Raw genomic sequence first — 19,050 nt, 5'->3', positions numbered from 1 at the left:
CACAGAATGTAGGAGAACTAAGATTTGAGATCCAATGCCCAGCAACATAACAGGTGATTTGCATTTCCTCATCTGTATGAAGACAGGAATATCACTGTAGCCAAGGGCTCCCTGGCTGTACTATTTCATGATGATGTGATTGCTACCATATGCTTCAATATAAAGGACAGCTGGCCTGTTCTTAGATCTTTTTAGTTTAACCATGTTGTTATGCCCACTGACGACCAGCCTAGCCTCACTTCTTAATCTGTTTGCTGGGGACAAATCCATTTTGGCAAGGGCAATGCTGACAATACGGAAGTGATTGAATAATTATAAATTCCTTGTGGACCTTCAAGTTTATTTTGTTTGTCCTTAAATTTTTTCTCCATCCTTTACAACCCATTACATACATAATCAGAAATATATAATCAGAACCTTTGTACTCTAAACAAGATTTTATGTGCAATACTATTTTACCCTATTCACAAAACAGAGAGAAAACAAGGACCTGGTATTCAGGTTCAAAGTGTATCTTGGGATCATGTGATTTTTCTTGCTCTATTGGCCAGCTGAGTGAATGCAACTGAATGATTTCTCTAAATATTCATTTCTACCAGTAAATCCATAAAGCTCCTTTATGTGGCAAACTGGAACTTTCTACTATTTCAGGTGACTGTTGTTCTGCTTTGGAATCAACAATAACCATTGTGCTGCTCCAAAGTCACTCTGACCCTAGCCAATCATTGCACATGATTGCCTTTGACTAGCCTTTCTTCCTGAAATGCCCACCATGTCCTCAACCCCTCCTGTCTATGCCTAGCCAATCTTCCTCATCTTTTAGGTCTCAGCCCTAATTCTAAATGCTATCACAGAACATCTGTGGCTCCACACCACTGATGCTTGGGTTAAGGAGTTTTCTGATTGGGGGCACCCCTGACTTCTCTTCAACCAATGGCATGGCATCCTCCTTTTCTCTCAGACTCCACAGAATGCCAAATCTCCCTTGGGAACAAAATTACTCCCAGTGAGGAACCACTGTCCCATCTAAAGCTTTGCCATTTGTTTCCAGTTCAAGATGGCTTGTGAGAACTGATACTCTGAAGTTAGTGAAACAGATATACTAGATCTAGAGAGGAAAGTTGATGGGAGAAGAGGCTGAAGGCTTTTTGCTTGTATGTTTGTGTTGAGATTTCCTTACTGGTAAAATGCTTCTTTAAGTGTATGCACACGTGCATGCATGTGTGTTAGGCATAGTAGTTCATGCCTATAATCCCAGTTTGCAAGACTGAGGCAACAGGATTACTATAAATTTGAGACCATCCTAGGTTACAGATTATTCCCTGTATTGAAACAACAAACTTAAAACTGGATTTTGTTATTTGTTAAAAATCCTTTTGGCAACTAAGATGGACTTGCAGAAACAGATAATCAGCTGAACAAGAGAAAAATCTGTAAATTATTCTACTTCATTTATAGAAAAATAGGTAAATTCTATTTCAGTTACACCACTTTATATTTTTTAATTTTTTTGTAATTCCCTGGCCAGCAACTTTTATGACACATGCATATCGTCTTCATTATGAGGTCCAAAAGATTAATAAATGTGCCAGTGTTTGAACTTTCCTGCCACACTGGATGTTTCTGGGGCCCGTCACCATTGCTCAGCCACAGAGTCAACCTCAAAGAAGGCTCATATCAAGGAGTACGAGGAGAAGAATCTTAAGGTTCCTGAAATTCTTCCTCTAATAATAAGTAGTACCTCATTTTTAAAAATATTATGGAGGTCTCACCTGACTATTTTCCTTTATTTTTTTCCTTAGGAAAAAAAAAAGTAGAAGTACAAAAAGAAATTCACAAATACAAAAACATATATCAGCAAATCTTTACCTAGCTCCTTCTACTCTTTTTTCTACGCCTTGTTAGTAGTCATATTAATATTGTGTAATTTTATTTTGCTTTTTTCAATTAATATGCCATAAGAATTTTTTTCATGCTATCAAAAATTCTTTGTAAACACTTTTTTAAATAGCTACATAATATTTCCTTGAACTGAGATGGACTTACCTAAGACCCCCATCATTGGGATTTTCATACTTTTAATGCTTTGTGTTACAAATAATACTGTAAAGACCATCTTTGTTGATCAATTTCTGTCTATATTCCACAGTATTTCTTCATGATGGCATTTCTAACAGGGTTGGGGGTTTGGGTTACAGATATATTTTATTTATGTTGTTCTGATAGAACGTCTTTTCTCATACTGTTATTTTGGGGTCTGGCTTTTACATGGGTGGCTGGAGAAATGAACTCAGGGCTAGCAGACTTTGGAAGCATGTACCTTTAACTGCTGAGCCACCTCCACAGCCTAATATACAGTTATTTTTCATTGCAGATTTTCCATTCACCATTTCCTTCCTTCTTTCATTTGATTCTACCTTCCACAATTTCCAAGTCTAGAACTTCCAAAACTTCCGAGTCTGTGTTACCTGAGACAGAGAATATTAAGTTTCCACAATCCATAGCCTTTCTTCTCACAACCCCAAGTCAGTGAGACTTTTATTAAGCTTCACTCTTGGTTCTGGTATCCTTGTGCAACCATGATCTATGTTCCCTTGGGTTTCTTCTCAGCTAAAGGCTCATGGGATCCGGGTGTTAGTCTCCCACTCCTAACTACCTTCCAGTGTGTTCCACACACAAAAGGGAGACTATGTCTTCCTCCTAGAAACACTGGTATAGTATATACTTTCACTGCACAAATCATAGCCCTCTTGTTATGTGTCCAATTCCAATGGGGAGCATCAGTGATTCTTTCTCTGAGGGGTCATTCTGTCACATGTTCATGGAGCAGGCTAGAAGTGTTCCAAGGGCAGGATTTTATATCTTTAAGAACATCTGGCTGCAGCCACTAGAGGAGACACAAGGAAACATCATAGTCATGGTCACAGGTCCTAAGGAGACCAAATCACTGCATGCCAAGAGGGGAATAACATCAGAAAGAGTACCAAGAGACTGACTCCACCAACCAGGTGGAGAGCAAAGAGAAAGGGGGAAACACCTGTGAGCAAGAAAAGTTGCAAGGAGAACCAGATATGTCGGTACATGCCTATGATCCCAGCACTCTGGAGGCTGAGTTAAGAAGATCAGGTTCAATGCCAGTCTAGGCCACATAGTAAGATCATGGCTCAAAGAAAGGGAAAAGGAAAGAATATATAAAGAAACCTGAGAGAAGAGTTGCAAGAGTACTGCATTAGTACTTGTTCCAAATGCCATTAGGTCAAAGTCAGGTGAGGGTGGGAAGGACTGGGGCAGGGGTCCACGTTCAAGTGCTCAGAGCCTGTAGAAAGAGGTTCTGAGGATGCTGAGACACCAAGAAAATGAGTTTTCAAATGTGCAATACAAACAGCTTTTCCATTAGTGATTGATAGGAGCTGTTGGATAAGTACCACAACCCCATCTCTACTTGTACAATCTAACTCCAGGGCAAGTGGTCTGCCTTGCTTTCCAGAAGTTCCTAGTGAGGGAGGAGAGGGCAACGGAGGGGGTGGGAAACACAAATCTAGACCCAAATGGCAATGGTACCATAAAATTCTACATACTAATTTCCAGTTTCTTAAAGTGGAGCTCTATTTAACACTGGATTCTTCATTGACTTACTTACTACCTCTCTGTCTCCTTTCCTTGGTTCACCTACCTCTTCTGCTGGAAATAAATACCTCTGCATTTTTCTACCTGTATGCAAATCCCTGTGTTAGGTCTGGTTTGTAAGGACTCTAAAACAAGCAACCTGGTAAAATGCATAATCTAGGATCAAATATTTTCTCAATGTCTGATATATTAATATTAGGGTAGAGCTACAAAGGCTACAAGTTCAAGGTCTTATACAAATGTTTCAAGTTTCAATCTTCTTTATGTAACTTTTTAAAACTCTGTTCTACTGGCTTCTAAGAGCCTCTAAAAGCAACAGGAGCCTACCACACTATTATGGCCACCTTAGCAACAAGAAATTTGGAAAGAGATACAGGGGTTGACTAGGGACCTGCTAATGTTAAAAATAATTAACAGCTGGAGAATCTGAATATTCTAAATAGACATTGCTCATCATTTTCACCACAGCATATGAAATGCTTATGATCAGCACCTATAGACTTCTAAGAATTAATTCAGTAGACTTTGGAGTTATATACACTGTATTTTTTTTTTTTTAGTAGCAAAGAGAAATCTAAATTAAAACAGTGGACATAATTGGTGTTCACTACAACATAAGCTATTAGTTAACCTTCAGACTTGGAGATTGTCATAGTTTAAATATGATAATTTCAATACATGGCTCTGTAGAATCAGGTGTTTTATTAAAATTGAGCTTGTTGGCTGGAGAGATGGCTTAGCAGTGAAGGTACTTGCCTGCAAAGGCCAAGGACCCAGGTTCAATTTGCCAGAATCCATGTAAGCAAGATGCACATGGTGGTGCATGTTTCTGGAGTTCCTTTGCAGTAACTAGAGACCCTGATGGGTACATATTCTCTCTCTCTCTCTCTCTCTCTCTCTCTCTCTCTCTCTCTGTCTCTCTCTTGCGCGCGCTCTCGCTCTCGCTCTCACTCTCTCTCTCTCTTATTCTCTCTCTCATAAGTAAATAAATAAAGATGAAAAATATTAAAATTTGAGCTTGTAACTTGGGTCTCCAGCCAATGAATTCCAGCACAAAATTGTGGGGAGAGCAGTTTGAGTTCTGGCTATTTGTGTTTTATGATGTTGGTTGTTGGTGATATCACTCTGGTTGGGTTCATGAAAGGGAGCCAGCTTCTTTCACCAAAGATGGTATTCCCCTGAACTCTGTAAGCCCTTTACTCACATAAGGTGTGTTTGTTTGGATGTTCATCCCAGCAAGAAAGAGGATCTGAGTTACAATAGAGATACATTTTTGTTATCAAAAAGTAACTTCTACAAAAACAAACACAAAAAAGCTGGGCATGGTGACACATACCTTTAATCCCAGAACTCAGGGACAGAGGTAAGGAGGATCATTATGAGTTTGAGGCCACCCTGAGATTATGTAGTGAAGTCCAGATCAACTTGGGCTAGAGCCAGACCCAACCTTGAAAAGAAAAAGGTAATTTCTAATGTTAATTATATGAAATAGTCACCAATCCAGATCAAGAAACATGTAATTTCCATGAATTCTTGAACCTTTAAAGCAAGTCTGTTGATGTTTACTTAACAGTGTGGAAAACTAGTTTCTTTTCATTCTCAGTCATGTTAGAGTGTCATGCTTGTCAAGAGGATATGGCAAATCAGTACAGTCATGGGGTTACCTAGGGAGGATATGCTGTAGTTCCACAGGGAAGAGAGAAGCTGACCATCATGGTACATTCTACCCTATGAGGTCATTTACTTCGTGGACTGTGTTAGTTTTGGTGGCAACTTTAACAAAAAGACATGAGAGAATAGCTGGAAAGCAGATTTTTAGTTTGGCTAATGGTTTCTGCCTATAGATGTCTCCATTGATTGTTGGCCTTTGATGAGATAGAACCTTATAGTATTGAGAATTTTTGAAGGAAGATAAGATTTATATCTTATGGATGACAAGAAGGAGTAGGAAGGAGAGAGGGAAAGAGAGAGAGTTTTGAGAAAGAAAGGCATATGTAAATAGCACATCCCCAGTGGTCTACTTTCTCCATCTAGGTTCTACCTCTGAAAGTTTGTTCTAACTCTCAATATACAACTACCAACTGAGCATCAAGTATTCCAAATGTGAGCCTGTGGGGAAAATTTTCATCTTCTAACTATAACATGGACAAATAACCCTATATGTTTCCATGAATCCTGGGAACATCACTCTTTTCTAAGATTATATCAGATTATATGCATCCAAAAAAGTAAATAAGGTTAAGAATTCTTTTATTGAAGCAATCATTTATGTAGAACATTGAAAAAAAGTATGGTCAGATAATGAACTGAAAAACCAGGATTCATAGAGGAATAAAGTGCATTATGCGACACCTTAGCACATGTGGAATATTTCATTCCTGAACAATGCTTGGAGAAGATGGGTGTTGCTGCACTAAAAATCTCATCTATTTAGTAGTGTCTGTTCTGGGTAGCTTTATTATAGCCGCTTCACTTGTGTTAAACTCATTGTGCCAATGTAAATACTGCCTGCTCAAAATCATTAAGGGAGAATAATGTTTTCCCTTTAGCTAAAAAATGGCATATCAAAAGCAAATGAACTCACCACTGTATGAGTTTCTCTTTAATCATCACTAAATTTGGCCTATAATTATCCAGACTGATGAGAACTCCACTGTCACAGCACTTCAGTGCTACAGCAGGACTTTTAAAACTCACATTGAGCCTGCTGAATGTTAGCTTTTTTGAGGCACAGCCATTCAGAGTTCTTTTGCATTTCATTGGTGCATGCATGCAGTGTTTATGTTCTGGTGTTCATGGATATGTTTGGGTGTATATGTGGAGGCCATGGGTCAATGTTGGGTGTCTCCTCAGTTGCTCTCCACCTTATTTTTTTAAGACATGGTGTGATTGTTTGATTTAGATTTCCCCAAACACTTATTGTGCTGAATGCCTAGGTCCCCAGCTCGTGGCAAATTGGGAATTGAAGCCTCCTGGAGACAGTGTGTTATTGAGGACAGGCTTATGGATGATTCAGCCAGCTTCCCCTTGCCAGTGTTTGGCACAGTATACTGTTGCTGTTGTTCACCTGATGTTGGCCAGGAAGTGATGTCAACCCTCGGCTCATGCCATCCTTTTCCCCTAGCATCATGGAGCTTTTCTTTGAGTCTATAAGCCAAAAGAAACCCTTTCCTCCCAAAGCTTCTATTGGTTATGTGTATTCTGTCAACAACACTAATCTGAATGCAACACATGGTTTCACACTGAACCTAGAGCTAAGCCAGCCAGCAAAACCCAAGGATCTTTCTTTCTCCACCTCCCTAGAGCCAGAATTGTTTTCGTGTTTTGTCTTTTAAAAAGAAAACAGGACATCCATTCTATTCAACGTGACTTTGCATAAATGGTTTAATTGAAGCTTTTGAGGACACATCATCTATATGTACAATTTTCTTTTTTTAATTTAACTTATTTTTTATTGACAATTTCCTTAATTGTAGACAATAACCCGTGGTAATTCCCTCCCCCAACTTGTCCCTCCGCTCTCCATAATATCCCCTCCCCCTTTCAATCACACTCTCTTTTGTTTTGATGCCACGATATTTTCCTCATATTATGATGGTCTTGTGTAGGCAGTTCAGGCACTATGAGGTCATGGATATCAAGGGCATTTTGTGTCTGAAGGAGCGCAGGAGTCCTACCCTTCTTTTGGCTCTTACATTCTTTCTGCCTCCTCTTCAACAATGAACCCTGAGCCTTGGAAAATGCGATAGAGATATTTCAATACTGAGCACTCCTCTGTCACTTCTTCTCAGCATCATAGTGTCATCCGAGTCATCCAAAGGTCAACACCATCTGAAAAGTGAAGCTTCTCTAACCAAAAGTGAGTGGGGCATTAATATATGGGTATGAACATTAGGAGAAGTGCTTACTGGACAGTTTGGTGAGCATAGTGTATGCACTTAGCCAAACACCAGCAGACATTAAACCCCTAGGACTCATGACCACTCCTGTTGTAGGTTTTCAGTATCAGGGATATATTCCCTATTATGGAGTGGGCCTTCAGTCCAATTACATAGTGGTTGGTTTCCCTATTGCACCTGTTGGCTAATTTTGCCTGGCTGTCCAAAATTAAGGCTTGCAGTTTCCACTGTTGGGTGTCTCCACTGGTGATTTCTCTCTCTCCCATTAACCTGCATGCAGTGTAGCTTTTTCCAGCTTTCTGTCAGCTGGTCTATGTAGAGGAGGTTTCACCTCAGCTCCAGCAGGATTTCTCAGTGATCTTGTAGCCCAAGTATGTGGAGTCTTCAGCAATAGGGTATTACCATCTATTCCTGGTGGGAAACTGAGGGCATCAGCAATGGCCTGTAATGTTTTGTGGGTATCAGTGACCTCACTGGCCAAAAACTCACTGGAAGGTATCCCAGCCCTATCACTGAAAATTTTCTGGTAACAATCTATGGCTTCTGAATGTTCCATTGTCCAAAATACAGCTTCTTCAGCAAATGATGCTTGGAAAACTGGATATGTATCTGTACAAAGATGAAAATAGATCATTATCTTTTTCCATGCACAAGAATTAAGTCCAAGTGGATCATAGTCCTTAATATCAGACATGAAACTCTGAACCTGCTAGAGGGAAAAGTAAGGGAAACCCTTGAACATATTTGTCTTGTCAAAGACTTTCTGAATATAACCCCAATTGCTTAGGAAATAAAACCAGAGATCAACCGCTAGGATCTCATTATATTACAAAGCTTTTGTATAGCAAAGAACACTGTGAATAGAGCCAGGAGGCAACCTACAGAATGGGAAAAAAATATTTGCCAGCTACACATCTGATAGAGAATTAATATCTAGGATATACAAAGAACTCAAAAAGCAGAACAATAAGAAATCAAACAACCCAATTAAATAATGGGCTATGGAATTAAATAGAGAGTTCTCAAAAGAAGAAATATAGATGGAATATAAACATCTAAAAGTTTTTTCTACATCCTTAGCCATTAGGGAAATTCAGACTAAAACTACATTGAGATTCCATCTCACTCTTGTCAGATTGTCTACCATCATGGAAACAAATGACTATAAATGCTGGTGACGATGCAGAAAAAGAGGAACACTTCTGCACTGTTGGTGGCAATGCAATCTGGTCCAGCCCTTGTGGATATCAGTGTGGAGGTTCCTGAGACAGCTAAAAGTATATTTACCATATGATCCAGCTATAGCACTCCTAGGCATATATCCTAAGGACTCATCTCATTTCCTTAGAAATATGTGCTCAACCATGTTGATTGCCGCTCTAGTCACAATAGCTATGAAATGGAACCAGCCTAGATGTCCCTCAAATTATGAGTGGATAATGAACATGAGGCACATTTACACAATGGAGTTCTACTCAGTGGTAAAGAAAAATGAAGTTATAAAATTTTCAGGGAAATGAATGGATCTGGAAAGGATTATATTTAGTGAGTTAACTCAGGCCCAGAAAGCCAAATGTCACATGTTTTCTCTCATATGTGGATCCTAGATACAAATGATTGGACTTATATGTGAGTAGGAATAAAACTCAGTAGCAGAGGCCAGTAAGCTATAAAGTGGATATAAAGGGAATAGAAAGTGAGGGAGGGGGTTTAATAGGATGGTATTGTATATATGTAAGTAGAAGAACAGATTAATGGGGATAAAAAAGCCTAAGTGAGGTTAGGGGAAGAGATTGAGTAAAGGAAAGGTGGAGGGAGGGCTAATCAAAGTCTAAGAGGGTATAAATAAGTCATATATGTCTAATTTTCTAACATGCTGCTTATAGCAAAGATGTGGATAGTTGTGCAAGGGACTTTAAAACACCTAATGTAATGGCTCTTGGAAAGTTGAGTCAGCAGGATGGTGAATTTGAGAACAGGTTCAGCTATATAGTGAGACCCTGCCTCAAAATATAAACAAACAGTATTTGACTAATATTAAGGCAAAAACTTCACTCAAGAAAACATATTTCATCATGTTTCTTTCAGCAGTGATATGTATTACAATAAAATATGCATGCATAATGCAAAATGTGTCATTTTCATGTGAACAATTCAGTATATTCATGGTGTTGTATAACTGTCACCACTATCTAGCCCTAGAACTTTTCATCACCCTAAAAGGAATCCTTGTATACAAAAGCAATCACACTCCCATTTTCTTCTGCTCCAGTTGCTATCACTTAGTAATCTACTTTCTATGTGCAGATTTTCTATTCTGGCTATGGCATATAAGTAGAATCATATAGTATGAGGTATTTTTTGCTTAGCTTCTTTCACTTAGCATCATATTGTAAAGATCCATCCACATGCATCACTATATCTGACATTATTTTTATGCTGAATAGTATCCCATTGTGTGGACACGCCATATTTTATTTATCCATTGCATAATTTACTTATCTATCTCATTAGATTGTTTTCAATTAACTTAGTTTATTTTTAGGCTACTTTTTAAAACTTTTTATTGATAACTTCCATACATATACACAAGATACCCTGACCATAATCCCTTCCTATGATCTTTCTTTGTTCCTGTACCCTAATTCTCCCTCTATTGAATCCCTGCTTTTTTTCCCCAACTAGACCCTCTTCTATTTTGATGCTATATTTTTTTGCCCTCATAATCTGCTAGTCCTGTGCAGGTAGTGACAGTCACTATGTGGTCATAAATGCAACTGCCACTGGAAGACAGTGGTGCAGAGAACTCGTTCCCATCCTTTAGCTCTTACATTCTTTCTACCACCTTTTCAGTGGCCCCTGGGCCTCAAAGAGTGTGATAGAAATGGTCAAGACTATTTTATTTGACAAAGATGTGAGTCCTTTAAAGAAAAACTCACTTGGAAAGAGAGAAGTACAGTTCACCCTAGACTGGAGGAAAGGCATAAGATTGATACAATATAAAGAAGGGTAAATGTCTGGGTGGATTCTAGAATCAGTTACCTAAATGTGTCTGACCCGAAAGATAAAAACAGAAATCTTAAACAACTTTTATTTGCCTAAGGACACACACCTAACTACAAAAGAATGAATGAATGTGAATCCAGACAGTCTGGCCAGATGTCAAAGCCACCTCACTAGGGTTTCTGAAATCATATGAAAGCCAGCATCTGAATGAGTATGGAGAAAAGACCATTATTTGTACTAGGAGGCACATTGCACTCTTTTTTTTTTTTTTCTAAGAAGCATTGTCAGGGATCTTTCTGGCTGTTTTTAAGGCAGAAGCCAACATTTTCCCACAAGCTAGAGTATCTCTTAATGACAACTACACTGCTTAAAGTAGAGATCCCAGGAAGCCCTGTGAGAGGAGAGAAAGAGCTGTCCCTGCTTGTGACTTATTAGTTAGAAAAGCCAATAACAGCAGCTTTCATCACTTATGACCTACGAGGGCTGCCATCCTAAGTAGGTGGTCACGGTATTGGCATTGGCTCTGTATACACATAGCCTTATCCTGGGAACTGCTTAGATTCTGTTCGGTTTTCTTCCATGGTCACAAGATGGTCACTTCCTGCATTCTCTCAGGGGTGAGGGGCAGAGAAAAAGGAATGGAGGAAGAACCACGTTAGTTGTAGTTATTTCTTTTTTATAAAAAGATTATGATTCTAAAATCTTCCCAGTAGATGCTCATTGATTTTTCTAAAGTCCATACTCCTCTCATAGATACAAGGTTAGGTAACAGTATGGGTAGTTAACTTTCCAGCCTCTGCCATGGAAGTTGCCCAAGACTAAAGGAGTAGCAATATCTCTTGGGTCTCTAGTCCATAGTGTTGGCTCACTTCCTATAGTTTGTTTCCAAGTTCCTGCTTCTATGTCTCACATGATAATTTACAAATGGAAGGCTCACAAATGAGCAAAGAAATTGCCCCTATCTACCACAGTACACAGTAGAACATGGTTTTGTTCTTCTGTGAAAACCATTGGTAATTGCTAGTATTTGATCATTTTAGTTTGCAAACTAGTAATCATATGACTCAAATTAAGCATTTATCTCTATGTTAGTTTCAATAGAGAGTGCAGTTGTTTTTATTTTTTGTTGTTGTTATTGTTGTTTAAATAGACAAACGATGTTGGCAATTTAGTCAACACCTGCTAGATGTGAGTTCCTTTCCCTTTAAGCTTCTTTATTATTATAGAAAGATGATCCTGAAAGTGACTTTACCAAAGCTAAGCAGCAACACCACTCCCCTCTTTTCCCCTCTTCTATGCAGATTCTTTCATTACACTGCAAAGTTCAGAGAAAGAACTGTGTTATTCAGCCCTTCATTCCAATAAAAGCAGAGAATGAATCATACAATAGAAAGCAACTTTAAGACAAGGCAGAATGTGCAGCCAAATTTAAATTGTAATTATATGTATCTTCTCTATCATATGAATAAGTTCAGAAATCATGTTATCAACATGAGGCTAAAACTGAGGTTTTACAGAGAGAAATCATAAATACTTAAGAGAGAGCATGTACTTGCTTATGCCTACATAGTCCTAATGTGAATAGCAGCATTATTATTTGCCATTTTGTAATGATCAGAAGCTCATCTACCCTAATTAAAATAGATAGCTAATTACCAGCTTATCGTTCACTGAACAATAGATATGACTATCACCTCATTGCTACTTGGTGTTCAGAGCTCTGCATTAGAAGCAGGGTATAAGAACCTTGGAAATGTGTTCGATAAGAACATAAAATACAGTGCCAGCAGTTCTGGTCTGGTAGCCAAATCAAGCTTATTAGTGTATGAGCATGGCAGGGTTATATTTCCATCCATAATTTGTATTTCATTCTTCAATTGGGCATGTACCAAATATGTTTACCTTTAAGCAATAATATCATTGAGGATAAACATGAAAAACTACAGTCACAATGTTTGTATCAGGATGCCAGTAATAAGATAATTTTTTTCTTTTCTTCTAGTCTCCCAAATCAGCATTTATTAGTGCTGCAAAAAAGGCAAGATTAAAGTCCAATCCAGTCAAAGTACGCTTTTCCGAAGAGGTCATCATCAATGGCCAAGTGTCGGTAAGTTCATAAGCATCTGCTCTTTTACTCACAGAGTTGCTGAGACAGGAGCTCTGAAGTCAAATAAAACTAGCAGAATGTTCAGTCTGGAGCTGGGTGTTGGTTTGCACAGAACTATAAAGGCTCACCTCACCATCAGATTGTGCCTCCATTCCTCTGTCACATCCAGAGGAGGAGATAGCCCAATGCTTTTTAGAACACTTGCAGTGCTATAGACATCACTGTCGTGCAAAATAGTTCATTTAATCTGGGATCAATGACATTCAGTCATCCATATTGAATAAAATATGCCTCCCATGAAACTTTTTCTTCTTTCATCCCATTGGGCTAACTAAGCATGCTTCCATATGTATTTTGAGAAAAGTATTGCTTCCCTTGAGCTTTCCCTTACCTAAAAGTAATAATCTTTCAGAGACTTAGAAGATGGCTCAATAGGTAAGAGTGATTGTTGCACAAGCATAAGAACCTGAGTTCATTCCTCAGGACCCACATAAAAATCCAAACATAGCCATGTACGCCTGGACCTCGGTGCTAAGGGTGGGTAGAGACAAAAGATCATGGGGGCTCACTAGTCAACTAGTCTTACAAAAAATAAATGAATAAGTAAAACAAGCAATAAATAAATAAATAAGATTTCAGCTTCATTGGGAAATTCTATTTCAAGGAAATGCTGTAGAAGGATGATACAAGAGGACATCAGACATTCTCCTCTGACCTCTGCACATGTGCACATGGGATGTGCATCTGCACACACATGTGCATGAACCATACACAGTGCATTCATATGTATACATATACACATATATGCATAATCTTTAGGTTAGGGAGATTGCTTAGTGAGTCTTAAAGTACTTGCCACAAAGGTATAAGGGCCAGGGTTCTGATCCCCAACATTCACAGATACCAGATGCTTTTAGGAAACCTTCATCAAAGGCACTAATTTTTTTTTTAACCTTGAAAATGACAGATTTTGTTGTTGATGTTTGTTGACTGCCATTAATCTTCATCTTCTGAACTTACGTCCAGGCTTATTCAGTGAATCAAACAGAAAGAAAGTCATGTGGAAAGGCCACAGAAGTAGAAAGCATGGGGAGAAAAATCAGAGAAAGAAATAGGCAATGAAAGACAGAAAATCCGTAAAGTAAATGTACAGGGGTTGAATGTTCTCAGACTCTGAGACATTGACAAACATTGGAACAACTTGTCCTTAATCCCCATATCTTCAAACCAAAGAACATATCATTTTATGATTGCTAAGGTCACCAATATCTCAAAAACTCTGATCAGCTATGTGTATATAATTCACTTACCCCAGGAACTATTACACCTCACATAAATGTGCCTCATGACTTCCAAGAATATGTTTCTGTAGTTCAGTCTCAGTCCTGTATCATGTTTGTATCTCTTTTTGACTTATTTCTGGATTCTGGTCTGTTCATTATAGACTTGGGCTTACTGCTTTACTATTTAGTGTGGTACTGTGAATGGAATTCAGGCCCACCTGCCTGGCCGGCAAGTGCTGTACCACTGGGCTAAAGCTTCAACCTTGTGTTTTTCTCTTTTCACACACAAGCCAAGCCTTTTCCTTATATGTTCCCTTTGATTTGAGAAATGAGTTAAAAAGAATTTTCAAAAAATAACTTTATACTTGACCACCTACATGCCTAAGACTCATTGTCATGACCAACACCAGGCGACAGCAGTACCATGTCACACAGCATCCTGACTGATCACTTAACCCTTATCTGCAGATTCAAGTCTTGTGGTTCCATACAGAGATACTTGGTTACAAAGGCATTATATCTGTAATAATTTTTCCCTTGAGTTAAATTAAACACATCTTGTTTTCTGATGGACAAAATAGCTTTTGCTGGCATCAGATGAGTGAGCTATTTGTATCTGGTTAAAAAAGTATTATCATGAGAAACTTAGTACAGATACCACCAAAGTGATACCTGATTGACCTTTGAGAGTTTGTTTTTGTTTTTAATATCATGATAAGAATAAGCAGTAGACATGTGTTACTTCTGCCAAGAGTAGAACTTCAATTTGACTGATGTGCATGACCACATCCTTTCTTGTCTGTTGTTAAACAGGAAACCGTTAAAGACAATTCGCTGCTTTTTATGCCAAATGTTTTGAAAGTCTATTTGGAAAATGGGCAAACCAAATCCTTCCGCTTCGACTGCAGCACTTCCATCAAGGTAAGATGTGCTAATCTCTTTGCCTGGACTCAGTCACATTCAAAGTGAAAGGACAAATACCCTTTGTTTTTGTTTTGTTTTGGTTTTCCATTGTGTTGGTTGCTTACATACACGGTCATGTGTGATATATAAAATCAAACCAAACTAAAAGGTTTAAGCTAAGAAAGTTTGTTCTTTCCTTTAAAAACAAATGGTCTTACAAAACAACACAAGAAGCTATCAGCAAAGAAGCACCAGGGCTTATCATCTTAATGCAACTGTAGATTAATTAAAGTAGCATGACTGTCACCAAGAAGGTTTGGCACCCTGCCCAAAGCCAGCATGATTTTTCAGCAATGTCAGCCACCCAAAAGAGTAAGATGTTAACTGTTAATTGAATATCCACTACTTCTGTATCCAGCATAAACAAGGGGTAGAATAATGTAAAAATTTTAGTTTGATGGTTGAAACTGATTTTATGGGAAGGATGCAGAACAAGTCAGAACGAAGGCATGCTTCTCCAGAGGAAAGAGAACCAGTCACAGTGCAATTCTAGGGTTTCAGAGCCACAGGTGAGTTTTATATAATAGGTCTAATAGAAAAGCATATGGGTTCCCCCCATGTTTCCTTCCTGGGAAAGAAAAGTGCATATTCTCTTTATTTTATTGGACAAAAGTGTGTTCAGAAATTGATTGCTCCCTGATGCTTCATCAGCCTAAAATAGGCTTTCTTCAAATGGCACAGTAAAAAAGATTTTATGGAGGTAAAAATGTACCTAGTGATGATCTGCACAATAATCTATCAAGAGAATATCAACTCTGTGTTTAAAATGTCTATCAGTAGTCAACCTATTAATTCTTGGTGTTTGAAAGTACTTGGCATAGACCTCACATGTGCAAGCATTTCTGCAAAAGCCCACTGGCTGTGCATACTTATAGTTATGATAACAGCAGGGCAACTTGGTTTGGATTGCCTTAACTATGTAGTGATTCAGTAGGCAATGGAGCGGACAATATTAGTAGATTAAGATTAATTTTGGAACATTAAGTTATCCTTAATCACCCCAGATGAAATATTAACTCCCTTCCTATAACTGCTAATTTTAAATGGTGACAACTGACAAAGTCCATTTCATCTTTTCCTATTCAATACCAATTTATGAAGATATGTTATCTGATCAAATTATTGATCAACTAACCCAAACTCATTCTACAAAGAGTCAGAGAGTAAATACTTTAGGCTTTGGCGGCCATTGATCATTTGTTAGAATTGTTCATTTTGTTGTTTCAACAAGAAAGCAGCCATAGAAAGGTAGAGTACAGAGGTCCTCAAGACCACCCTCAGATTGAACAACTCATTTGAAAAACCCTAAGAATTCAGCCATTTGTTACCATCACATTACAGTTTATTACACGAAAACCTTAGAGACTGGGAGAAACAAAGGGAGTCAGTGCACGGGAAGGGTTCAGGGGAAGTCACATGTATAGCTTTCAGTATCCATCTCCCCATGGATGCCATAGACAGTGTTTCATTTTCCCAGAGGGTTGCCCACCAAGGAAGCTTCTCTGAGTCTTGGTGTCAATATTTTGCATGATGGGTCCTCCTTAGTCACCAGCCCTTGTAGAGGTTAAGTTGAGAGTCCATGCATGAATCACATTATTAGCATAGACTGTCTGCTGTGGCCCAGAACCCCAGCTAAACAAAACTACTCTGGTAGGGCTAGAAAGATGGTTCAGTGGGTAAGGTGCTTGCTACACAAGCATAAGAACCTGAGTTTGGATCACAAAAACCCAGTTAAAATCCAAGACTTATACCTATAATCACAGCACTAGGGAGAGTAAAGACAGTGAGTCCCTGGAGTTTACCCATTAGCAAGACTAGATAGTCAGTGAGCTCTAAGTTAGCAAGAGATTTTGTTTCAGCAAATAGATGGCAATTGATAGATATCTAATATCTATCTCACACACATGTGACCACTCACATATGAACATACATACACACATGCATGCATACAACAATGAACACAAAAAATAATGTAGAAAAAGCATTGGTAAGGACATATGATGTCAATTTCTTGCCTATGCTCACAAGCATATTCACCCTCAAATGCATATTAATATATACTCACATACAAGCAAACCACACACACACATGCATGTACCAACCAAACCCTGCTCTTGCCAGGCAGGCTACCTCATGGGCTGAGAGGTTCCTTTGTAAAAGTGAGCATCATACAGGGCCACATCTGTCCTTAGGCAAGGTTAATCTTTTACTGCTCAGGTGCTATGACAGCAGATGCACACACCCAGCTGACTCTCAAAACCAACCCATAGAGGTACATTATTACAGGTCTGTCTGCCACTCTGTTAGTGACTACTCAGCGCTTTGCTATTTAATACCTCCTACCCCACTAGATGACAGGAGTAAAGATGCATACATTTATTTTTATTTACTTATTTGACAATGACTGATAGAGAGAGAAGGAGAGAATGAGAAAGAGAAAGAAAGGGCGTAACAGGGCCTCCAGTCACTAAAAATGAACTCCAGATACATGTGCCACCTTGTGCATTTAGCTTATGTGGGTACTGGGGAATTGAGCCTTGAATGAGGGTCCTTAGGCTACACAGGCAAGTGCTTAACCACTAAGCCATCTCTCCAGCCTGAGTGTATTTCCTATCAGAAATAAATCTAAATTTAAGAAAGCTCTGTTGTCAATTCCCGCTGGCCACTTTATTACAGGAACTCACACTAGACTGAATTTGAATTTCCCAAGGAATATATGTGACAGAAACAAAGAGTTCACATCAAAGTAATTATCTTATACCTAACAGCTTTCTTATCACAATAGACACTGGTTGGTAGATGTCAAATATAAATAGTACGGTTATGAAAAGAATGTGATACTGTTTAATAAAAGTTGCCAAAATTCTCACTACAGAAAGTTACAATAGGAAAAAAGGATCACAGTTAACTTCCAGTGTTCTCTATATTGGTCAATAAAAATGTTTTCAAAAGTACATGTTGCCACACACCACACAAAGGCTGGTTAACTTCCCTGTTTCCCTGGGCCATGTGCAAATATTACAAGGCAGAGGAACTTTTTATATAATGTTCAAGATAGTCAAGCCACTTTCATTGAGTGATTTTTCTCTCTGCCACTGTATACTTGTTCTGTGTTACCAACTGCTAGGCTCCTTGCTGTTGGGCACTGTTTGTGGAATGGAGGAGTGGTAGCTTAAGTTGACTTTGTTTGAACAGAGCCTGAGGAAATGACAACAGAATACAGCCAAGTAGCAGGAAAAGAGAATGTTGCATATGGCAAGGCTTCTCTACCTTTTGACAGTTGCTATTTGGGAAGGGATCATTCATTGCTGGGACTGTCCTCTGTATTGTGTGATATTCAGCGGCAGGCCTGGTCTGTACGCACTTGATTCCAATGGCATCACTAGCCTTATTATGGAAAAAATGCCTCCAGAAATTTCCCACTGTTGCTGTGGGGGTAACATCTCCTCTGGTCAAGATGCACTACTCATACCCAACTATAAATTAACTTGACTAGGGATTTTTACTAGTTTTCAGGTACATGAACAAAGGAAAGGCTGAAGAGATTAGAGTTGCATTGCACTACATATATTGTGTGTGGAGCAACTTCTTGACTATAAATATTTTACCCTGTAAAAGATTACGGACAAAGCTTGTTCATTCCACCTGTCCCAGGGATAGAGATTAAACATACAATGTTGTCAGGCTGCCCTAACTCTGAAAAAATGTGTCAGGACCAATGCTTTCTATGTATGAACCCATTTAATTCATCCATTCATTCCAAAGCAGGCATTATTATTACCCCCAGTTTACAGATGGAGAAACTAAGATACTTAGATATTGAATGACTTACCAAGAACTCACAGCTAATTAGCAGGAGAACTGAGATCAGAAAGCAGATTTTCTCAGGCAGGAGGACCTTGACCACTCTCACACTGCTCCTTCAGAAAGGTAAGCCAGGGGCCACCTAGGCTTTTCTGAACAGGGCTAACAATCAGCATTTTAGGCCTCGCCATCCACTACTCAATTCTTTTAATACAGTGCACAAAGCAGCCATGAGAACTACTTGTGTCCCAATAAAACTTTATTTACAAAAACAGGCAGTGGGCAAGATTTAGCATGCAAACTGTATTTTGCAAACTCCTTGGGTAGAGTACTTTCAGAGCTCACTTTCAGAACTGGTTTA

At 38.7% G+C, this 19,050-nt stretch overlaps 1 protein-coding gene across 6 annotated transcripts in view; it reads left to right on the top strand.

The window, feature by feature from the left end:
• Frmpd4 (FERM and PDZ domain containing 4) overlaps positions 1–19,050 on the top strand; it is a 680,790-nt gene that overhangs the window by 628,679 nt on the left and 33,061 nt on the right. For all 6 annotated transcript variants that reach the window (XM_045140765.1, XM_045140764.1, XM_045140766.1 and 3 more), the window contains 2 exons: positions 12,535–12,639; positions 14,736–14,843. In XM_045140765.1, the coding sequence (XP_044996700.1) occupies positions 12,535–12,639; positions 14,736–14,843 (213 nt within the window). The remainder of the gene's footprint in view (positions 1–12,534; positions 12,640–14,735; positions 14,844–19,050) is intronic.

Source organism: Jaculus jaculus, chromosome X (assembly GCF_020740685.1).
Source record: "Jaculus jaculus isolate mJacJac1 chromosome X, mJacJac1.mat.Y.cur, whole genome shotgun sequence".
NCBI classification, from domain to species: domain Eukaryota; kingdom Metazoa; phylum Chordata; class Mammalia; order Rodentia; family Dipodidae; genus Jaculus; species Jaculus jaculus.
Note: the sequence above shows the minus strand (reverse complement) of the source record. Positions and strands in the feature narration are given on the sequence as shown.